Below are 10,579 nucleotides of genomic sequence, written 5' to 3' on the forward strand. Positions count from 1 at the left end.
TTACTTCCTTGTCCCATATTTACCATTTGAAGTAACATCCTGGCTCAGGTATACATATTAGTCCAACAGATCTAGTATAGAAAATGATGTGATTACCTGAACGAACGTTAATAAAACCAGATATTTATCTAATACACTATATACATTTCTGATAAAACCTATAATCTAGCTAGAATAAATGTGACTACATGTATACGATTTTGCGTATAGTTTAAGTTTGAATATCTAAATGAAATTTCTTAATGAAACAACATGACAATAGTTTTAATTAATAAAGCTGTCCTGCTTAATAAAGCTGTCCTGATTATGTGTTTAAGTTATTTATTTTCAATCAAATTTTAAAATGTTTGTAATAGAAAACAAAGCAGCTTCAAGTACATAAATTGCCAAGTAAACAAAACAAAACAAAACAAAATACATATTTATTATTTAATAATATCCTTTATATTTCAGATTTAGATTTACCATGTACAGTAGCAATAAAACGTCATCATCATTTCGCATGTTTACTCAATAAAATTGAATTCCTGAATTTATATCAACCACGATAGCTATCGCACAGATACCGTTCCTACCGCACAGACCGCACATCGTGCGCACAATTGTGCGCACAATGTTCCATCCGCACATCGTGTAACGTTGTGCGGTCACACAACTGTACTAATGGATCCTCGTCTAAGGTTGATCTAGTGTCTAGAAATATGTTGGTATCTGATGATATTTCATGGTATTGTGATATGTGTTAGCATGTTCAATAAATTCATCGAGAGACTGTCGGTTGGAGGTCCATTTGATTTCAATATCATCAATGAATCTGAGCCAGCTGAAAGGTTTGATTGGGGTAGAGGTTAAGATTTCAGATTTAAGGTGTCCCATGAATATATTGGCATACGAAGGAGCCATCTTGATGCCCATAGTCGCACCACTAATTTGTAAGTAGTTGTCATAATTAAGCTTGAAGTTGTTAAGGGTGAGGACAAGTACAAGGAGATCTACTAAACTCTCTGTCTACGGATGGTCAGACACACGTCTGTCCAATGCCGCACGACAGGCAGCCATGCCGTTCCGTTGCGTATAACAGTATATACATGTATACTATATATACATATTTAAGCATTGAACGTCTTTCAGTTGGCATTCATAGCAAATATGAATGCCAACTTGACAGAGGCCAATTCCATGAAGCGCGCTAGCGCTTCATGTTGATTTTGCCTCTGTCCAGTTGGCATTCATAATGGCTATGAATGTCAACGGAAAAACGTTCAATGCTTATATTTACGTTTGGTTACAATTTTATGTTGACATACTAAGATATTTTGCATTTATAATGGATTTATCATTCGTTATCGTCAAGGATGGAACAGCCATTCTAACAGCCGTTTTCCTCGCTGGCACGACAATTGTGACGTCACAATTATAATGACGTCATAATAAGCGATTGAAAGTCATAGTCTATATGACTGCCAACCTCGCGTGGTTAGATTACATAGTGGGACTGCTGTGAAAATGTAAATATATAATTGTATATACTTACGTTCCACTACTACGGTAAAGGAACAGCTGACTGGAGACTGGTTGCCTGAATAATCACGCGCTACATAGTTTACGGGATGAGATCCCACGGTAAAGACGCTTCCTGACTCGGCACCCATGGTTCTCACAATGGTCACATTGCCAGAATTATCGGTAGCTTTCAAAGGCGACCACGTGACCACAGCTGAAGTCTGACCTCTTTCTGCGTGCACGTGCACTGGACTTGATGGACATTCGGTGAAATACGGTGCTTGGAAATCTGGTAAAAGTATAAAAACACAATATCTCCGTTTTATTGCATTGTAATAATAAATTTAAGCACCTTAATGTACCTTAATCATTAAAATTGATTCTTCCAGAAAACGATTAAACAAATTTTCCAATTTATGTAACAGCTATGATTGCTATAAAGTAACAAAAGGTCACATATTACTAATCCACGGATATATATTATCAAAATGTAACGCCTATATGATCCATAGTTTTAAAAACTCATTTGGATAATTTTGCAGTAGGGTTTAGCTTGTATTGTATTAATTATATTACATTATACTACGTGTGGTACTTACGAAACATAACAATACCTAAGACATATAAAGATCAAACAATAGAATAACCTGTTGATTTTCCATACCATAGCATGGCTGTAGCGTGCCTGACCATGTCCCATCTTGACGACACTGTATCAAAACTGCCACCGTACCATATCCCTGATGCGTAGGACATGACGTCATGCACGTGCTTCGGTAGGAGTTACCGTCAGTACAAATGGCCTGTCCGTTCTCGGGTACAGGGAGAGTCGGGCATGTGATTTCTGGAATTAAAATAAATAAAGAATTTTAAATGTTATTAACAGAATGTTATAAACAATGTGCTTCATGGTATTAATTCATGTTTTATGATATGAACTATGTACATGATCACATATATGGATTTATTAGCTCGGGAGGACTGTCTCGGAACCAAGATTAAAAGAGCTTTCTGTCCCTAGAAACCACGTGATAACCATGTGATGTTTAAGAGAAATCAAATGTATTGCTGTACACTCCACTGCAAACCTAATGCGATTTTATAACCAATCGGAATTGCAATATTATGAGATAATTGACATGAGTACTGAGACAAACGTTGGCAGCAAGGCGAAAAAATCATATTTATGTACTTCGTGTAGGTATAATAGTCCTTTCTTACTTGAGAATAAAGTAATTATCGTAAATTACATTTCTTTCTTTTCTTCAGATTGAACATAATTTTGGTTTGTTAAATGAAAATGAAATCCGTTCACGTAATAGAAACAATTGCCAGGTTAATATAATACCATATTAAGACAAGTCAATATTTATAAAGGAATATACAGGTAATCACGATTTAAACATATGACTCCTTTATAATACAACGTACTAGAACAAACTGTTGGACTTCCATCGAATGTATTGCCACTTTGACAGGTTCTCACTGCACTTCCTGATAACGTGTACCCTTGGTCACAGGTAAATGTACATGTACTGCCGAGGACAAGGTCGTCCCAGTACGGCTCACATGACACGCCACCGTTAGTTGGTCTCGTTGGCTTGTAGGTGCAACGCTGAACTGTAATAAAACATGTATTGTCAAACATGTCAAAAATATATAAAAAAAGGAAATGGTGTCTTAGGCAAGTAATCTTTACACACAAGTCCAGTTGTGAATGTGAAAAAATTGGCCTTTTGATATCACCAGAATGTGGTCTCATGCAGAAAGTCTTAACACATATGTGATTGTACTGTGTAATATAATGTGCTACACGAATTGTAGTCGTTAAAATGACGTTCATTTTTAATAAAGACGTCATTAACAAATATATGTAATAAGTTGTTGCGGTTAATATTCTCTTAAGTTGTGTTCCGCAATATGCTTTTCTAAAAAATATGTATAGCAAATCAAAAGAAACGAAACGTTAAAGACATCATAATGCATGTAGTGACAAAATATTGTAATAAACTAATTAGCTTCATTTCATCAATGTCTACAACCTTTACAACGGAATCGAAATAAATAAAAAAAAAACCAAAAAAAAAAATATATAGTATGTTTCAGGATACTACAGAATTGTATGTACCCCGGCCACAACAATAATAACCAAGCTTACAGTAAGCATTGCAAGCAACACATGTCCCCAGCCGTCAATTACATTTTTCTATTTTATTTCTAATTTTTCTAAGTTATATTGCTTAGTTATGCTATCATTGTATGAAGTTTGAACAAATTTGGTCTCAAGTTATCCTCCGGAAACAAATAATTGTGAAACAAACTATTTTTAGTAACAGTGACCTTTGATCCCAAATCCAATCCCAATCTATTTTATCCCTTATGATTCCATTGTATGAAGTTTGAACAAATTTCGTTGATGTGTTCTCGACTTATCATCCAGAAACTATCTATTTTTAGGAACAGCGACCTTTGTAGTTGAACTTTTGACCCCGAATCCAATCACAAGCTGTATTTTCTCATATGCTAACTGTGTGAAGTTTGATCAAAATCTGTTGATGGTTTTTCAAGTTATCTTCTGGAAACTAATGTTTTGTGAAGCAATCTATTTTAGTAACAATGACCTTTGTAGTTGACCTTTTGACCCCATGTTCAATCCCAAGCTATGTTATCCCCTATGATTCCATGGCATGAAGTTCGAACAATTTTCATTGATGTGTTCTCAACTTATCGTCCGGTAACTAAAATTTATGAAAAAATTCTATTTTTTGTAACAGTTACCTTTGTAGTTGACCTTTTGGCCCCAACTTCAGATCCAAGCTGTTTTTTGTCATATTCTAAAATCTGTTGATGTTTTCCCAAGATATCTTATTTTTCGCCGGCAGTGGACTAATAAGTGCTCTCGGCATCGACATCTTATTGAATAGTGAACTTTTTCTAATGACTACTGTATTTAAAGGCCCAATATCCGTATCTTTTTTTTTATTTTTTTTTTCATGATTTAGAAGAATGTTGAAAAAAAAATCCTGTTGTATATTATGCAGAGACAGGACTAAATCGAAGTCAAGATGAGCGATTATGATTCGGAACATTTTGATAAAAAATCAAAAAAATATCAAACATCACTAGGTGGGTCCCACTTAGTCAAACAAGCCGAAGTTAACCGACATTGTAACGTCGTTGCCGAGAACGTCATGTGACTACCGTAACTACGTAACGTCTGTCCGAATTCTTCCGAAAACGGGTCATGAACTTTCCGACTTCCGTTCGGCAATAATCGTAACTTCTATGGCGACCAGTTTAAAATGAAGGCATGCTTACATGTATCGACTTTCAACAAGTGCTGGACCAAAGCTATTAAGAAATCCTTATAAATATTCTTTAATATCTTAATTTCAACTACATCTACAAATACTAAAAATCTCGGAGTCGAATTTATCTTGAATTTTTGTTGATAGTTACGTATAGTGTGGCTTTAACACTTAATACACACTAACTATGTTCTCTCTAAAATGTTGCTAGAATCGTCCTCCTTTATTAAGTATGCAACATACCATCAATTTATATACAGGTATAATTATTTTAATAATATCCAATCTTATTTATGTATGAAAAAACAACAAAAGGTTGTTAAATATGTAATATATTCCACACGATTGAGTTATTCTTTTAAAAGTTACAAATGACACCAGATTTAACTTTTTATTTATAAATCGCGACCAATGACTTTTATTGCGTGTTAGAGCATTCATATACAATGATTCACCAAATATTTGAATTTCCGTTCGAGCTCTCTCGTACAATTGCAAGGAAAATTCTACTTTTTCGAGAATCAAGCAGTCTGAAAAAAATCTGGCCAGCCGTTTTACCTCACTTTGAAATGTTTTGAATTTGAAGTAATTGTGAAGAAAAAGACTTGGTAATATAAAAAAAAATCATGAAATAATACGAATGGATGAATTTTGTTTTTAATTACAATTAAGTATAATAAGGTCAATAAGTAAATGTTTAATGCTTACATACCTGTCACTGTGAATTGCTTTGTACATGAATCCGCGTTGCCATAACTATCCCTGGCCGTGTAGCTAAAGTAATGAGTACCTTCAGTAAACGTAGACCCACTTCGTAAACCATGGGTTTGGGTGATACTGTCAATAGAAATCAATTCATAAATAAATCTCAGGAATCTTAAAAAATATTGTAACCCTTTCATAAATTAAATGATAATCCATTTGTAACGTCACATCTGATTGGTTGATGCAACGGTGCAACGATATAGGCAAGAGTTCCACAAAAATTGCAATTTCAATGAATGCGGCTTAATAATAAGGTTTATTTACGAGATGTACGAGGTCAATCACGTCATTATTTTATTAAGAGTACACTATGATTTTGAATGATATTTCAATATCATAAAATTATATTACGATTATCTATAAATACAAAAACTCCCAGAAAAAGGACCATTACCTTTCCGGAGCAAAACAAAAATGTTTCTTAAAAACATTAATAACATCAGAAAATATACACCGATAGCCTAAGATGAGGTTACAACATCTAACATAATGCAAGATTCAAAGCATAATGTATGATACCAGTGAAGAGTCTTTCGCTGTTTTGCGGTCTGGCGCAGTAATATATTCGACTAACGCGCGGTATATAGGACGACAGCGGAAAACATGAGACATAAGACATTACATTGGCCACAAAATAGGTTCGGTCGGTCAGGAGGATTTTTTTTTCCTTTTTTTTTAAGTGTCCTTCATTCTAAAATGATGGCGGGAACTGAAGTCTTAGATCGAAATCTCGACTATTATTTTTTTCGTGAAAAGTGGAGAAAAAAATTAGGTTCGGGGGTGAAAAATTAGGGTCAGTCGGGTAACCCTAAACAGATTTTTTTGTCATAAGTAGAACGTAATGAATGAAAATAAATCTGGAATAAAACTGATACATTTCTGTACACTGAAGATAAGAAGATAAAAGGCCTACGTTATTGGATTGTTTTCAGGATCAGTGGCTGTAGCGCTGTTCCAGGTGACGACTGTAGATTTCATTCTAGGGTCTGTGATATATTCATTATTGATGGCAGGACAGGTGATGACAGGGGCTTTGTTGGGTGGAGGGGGAGGTGGAGGTGGAGGAGAGTATCGTTGGCTTCGCCCTACACGTACACGTATGCCTGTTAAAAAATGTTAAAAGTGTAAATAATGGCATGTTTAAAAGCCAAAAGGAAACATACGATAAATTATGAATATTAGTTGGTAGCGTTTAACACAAATTTTAATATAGCCTTTTAGTATACACTTTCTCATTTTATATCACTTTTACACTGAAATATTCACTTTTCATCAAACATTTTTAAATAAATTTTTATATATATACAGACAAATATGTTTTTGTAGTACATGTAGAAGGTAAAACTTATCAGTTCAGTAATATAAAATAGACAGAGATTTGATACATCAAGCGGCGATGTTGTATAAAGATTCTGAAGAACTCAACTGAGTGATGTTTATACTTACGAATTCGAATTCGACCCCACCTTTTCACTCTTATCTTTTCTTCACCTGAAAGACACGGTCGTCAAATTATCCTGTCAACTTTGTTGCTGTCCAGTTGGCGTTCATACTGCAATAATTGCCAACTGAATGCAGATCAATGCTTATATTTACATTTTATAGCATTTTGTTGTGGTAATATCTCAAGTGATTTTGCGTCTATGTTGAGTAAAAACTTCATTATCGTTGAAGACGGGACAGTTATTTGAACAGCCAGCTTCCGTTATCACTCGCACGACAATTGTGACGTCACAATGACTATGACATCAAAATAAATGAGTGACAGTTCATGGACTGATGAATGCAAACTGCGTTAAGTAAGGTCAGTGTACATAGTAGAGCTGTAATGGATGTGTTCTGTTTGTATAATGGAAAAACACAACAAAAACTCCATATTCTTGAAGTGAATGATGTAATTCATTATAATAATAAATGATGGAAATACAAGCAATACTCTTTACTTATTATACAGACTTGTTTGTTATATGTCTTAACTCGATTAAATAAAAATCTCTTATTCAAAGACGTGAATCAATTAACACCACGATATAGCAGGACAGAATAGACAACTGCTCAAACCGTGTGCTTATATCTCGTACGTTGAATATGCGACTAAAGTCGATGCTATCACAGACTTACCTTCTTTTAAGTCATACCAGATTCCTATTTTGCATTTTATGTTCCGATCACGGCCCTCCTGAATAACAACACATGTTGTACCAGACGGGACTGAATTGGTCACACTGACTTCTTTGTTTTCCCCATCTAGTTCACAGATAATCTTTTCAACATTGCTGAAAGTTGTTAAGGAGCAAAAGCTCTGAAACAAATGATGGCGTAACTGAGAACAAATGAAGAAGTGTTTTGTATGAGAAATTACGTAAACATCATCAAGGCAAATAATTATTGGTAATGTTCCAAACAGGATGAGCGGAGTCAGCTCAATGGTAAAATGCGTTATCTTATCCTCAAAAATTCCTTTAGCCAAGCTATAGATTTGAGTCCGATTAAAGGCATTTACAAGGTTCTAGTCGTGTGTCGGTAATTGTTCTCATCTACTTCGCAAGTCCCACACTTGGAAAATCTTTTGCCAACAAAAGCTATGGCATTTTAAAACTTAATTCACTTTGACGATACATAAATAATATTACTGCATACTTCCAACCTGTCACAAAGGAAAAATGTGGCCAATAAATATCTTGCTACCACAGTTGAGTCCACACATAATCCCCTTCCATGGGCAATCAGAATTACAAGGTCATGAAAGGGGCTGCATACACTCTTTCATGGCCAATCAGGATTACATAACCATGAAAGGGGCTGGACATGTGTGCAGTCGACGATGGTAACAAATGCTGTAAGAGAGGGGAGATAATAATTATTCACCCTGTTCATTCAATCAATCAATAGACCAACTAATAAATACCGACAAGACTTTTAAAAAGACAAAGCAAAAAGAAAATCCCAGTAATTTAAATGAACATCAAAGGGTTTAATTATCTCAAATGAACATCAAAGGGTTTAATTATCTCAAATGAACATCAAAGGGTTTAATTATCTCAAATGAACATCAAAGGGTTTAATTATCTCAAATGAACATCAAAGGGTTTAATTATCTCAAACGAACATCAAAGGGTTTAATTATCTCAAATGAACATCAAAGGGTTTAATTATCTCAAATGAACATCAAAGGGTTTAATTATCTCAAACGAACATCAAAGGGTTTAATTATCTCAAATGAACATCAAAGGGTTTAATTATCTCAAATGAACATCAAAGGGTTTAATTATCTCAAATGAACATCAAAGGGTTTAATTATCTCAAATGAACATCAAAGGGTTTAATTATCTCATGTTTCATTTAATTATTTTATGACAGCTGGAAAGCAATTTTAATAAGTATTGTAAAGAAAAGTTTCTTCAGGAACCTTTATAACAACAAATGCAAATGACACTTTTAAATTCAATTTACTTGCATTCAAAGTTTCCGACATTTTTTCCATTATCTTATTTATCTTCGAATCATTGAGCAGAGCTTGACAATAATCAAATTGTTTCATACGGTACATATCCGGATCTCCAAAAATATTTTAATGCAGCGTTTCCCAAAGGTCATATTTTTTTTTTATTTCTACACATGGCGAAAATCCGTATGCTTCTTTCGATAGGTTTTGACAAATATTTGTGATTGGCTGGTCGTCATTCTCTTAAAGAGACATTCACACAAGCCTACTATCTTTCAGCATTAAAATATGAATATAAATTGCATATTATTTAGAAGTGAATCAACTTTTCTTACACGTACATGCCGAAAATTAACAAAAAATAGTAAATGAAAAGAGGAACGAAAGCACTTACATTTCCCCTACGCTTGATGTCAGAAAAGGCCGCATACACTCCCGATAGCATTACAACTATCACCAAGCATTCAGCGGGACCGTAACTACGCATTCCGAATGTTTTTTGAGATGAAAATAAAATAGATGAAAATTTAACGTTTTTTTTTCAAATATTGCACATGTTTCGATCAAAGTAAACCGACACAAAATGGAAGTTGGTTCGACAGTGTTATAATGTCATTACTCCTGCAGTCATATCATATTGCAGTTGGTGGCTACATTATTTACTGAACTCTAGATTGAAATATTTCATTGGATAACACAGGTAATAATACCTGACAACACCACTATTGACTGTATGTGAAGTTATTTATAGATGATTTGAAATAGTTCAGGTCGCCTTTCCATATATTAAATGAAGCCGGAAGTAAAATCCATACAAAGGAGAGAGGTTTAGCTATGAAAGAGCTAAACAAGAGTTTTTAAAATACTGTAACATTGAATTCTAATTGACAAATTCTTTAATACGTATTTATATCAATAACAATTTATCACATATGATATAAAATATTCGTTTTGTTTCTTTCCGTTATGAATGTAAGTTTTACCATATGTATACTTTGTATAAGTATTACTATGGAACGCCAAAGCTGTCTCGTATGGTTCAACCATAGGTGTTTCGCACGCTGTTAAGTCAAAAACCCACTATAGACTAATATATAGAGAAAGATAAGGAACTCCTCCGTGATGCAAAATTGGGTAATTTAGTTCAAAGTGCTGTAAAAATATCCAAACCAGATATCTCAACAGCTTCGGTCTAAATTAAAAGTTAAGATGTTAAACTTCAATATGATAATAAGAAGTCATACTGAACTAGTGTACTTTTTTCACAAACAGACTCGAAACTTGAAAAATTGAAGAAATTCCCTTAGTCGGACACGATCAAGAACATTTTTGCAAACCAAAATGTATATTAGCCACGGCGAAAACACGGCAGCCTACAATAACAGGCTTTGACATAAACAAGCATCAGGTGAAAACAATCGTATTTACTTGTTTGACGCTTCGTTCTCATCCCCTTATGTCGTATTTCAGTGCTAATAGTTATCCGGGGCAGGTTGACGGCCATTTTGCCACTATCTTTAAAGTAAGGTAAAGCCTAATCTCATTGGTCGGTTGGTTT

The 10,579-nt window shown here is 34.3% G+C and overlaps 1 protein-coding gene across 1 annotated transcript in view; it reads right to left on the reverse strand.

The window, feature by feature from the left end:
* LOC138321721 (sushi, von Willebrand factor type A, EGF and pentraxin domain-containing protein 1-like) overlaps positions 1–9,555 on the reverse strand; it is a 31,360-nt gene extending 21,805 nt beyond the window's left edge. The window contains 8 exon segments of the mRNA XM_069265628.1: positions 1,535–1,792; positions 2,168–2,347; positions 2,935–3,123; positions 5,524–5,648; positions 6,490–6,679; positions 7,023–7,067; positions 7,698–7,878; positions 9,416–9,555. Of these exon segments, the coding sequence (XP_069121729.1) occupies positions 1,535–1,792; positions 2,168–2,347; positions 2,935–3,123; positions 5,524–5,648; positions 6,490–6,679; positions 7,023–7,067; positions 7,698–7,878; positions 9,416–9,508 (1,261 nt within the window). The 5' untranslated portion in view covers positions 9,509–9,555.
* Positions 9,556–10,579: the final 1,024 nt, after the last annotated feature.

Source organism: Argopecten irradians, chromosome 4, assembly GCF_041381155.1.
Source record: "Argopecten irradians isolate NY chromosome 4, Ai_NY, whole genome shotgun sequence".
Classification (NCBI taxonomy): Eukaryota; Metazoa; Mollusca; class Bivalvia; order Pectinida; family Pectinidae; genus Argopecten; species Argopecten irradians.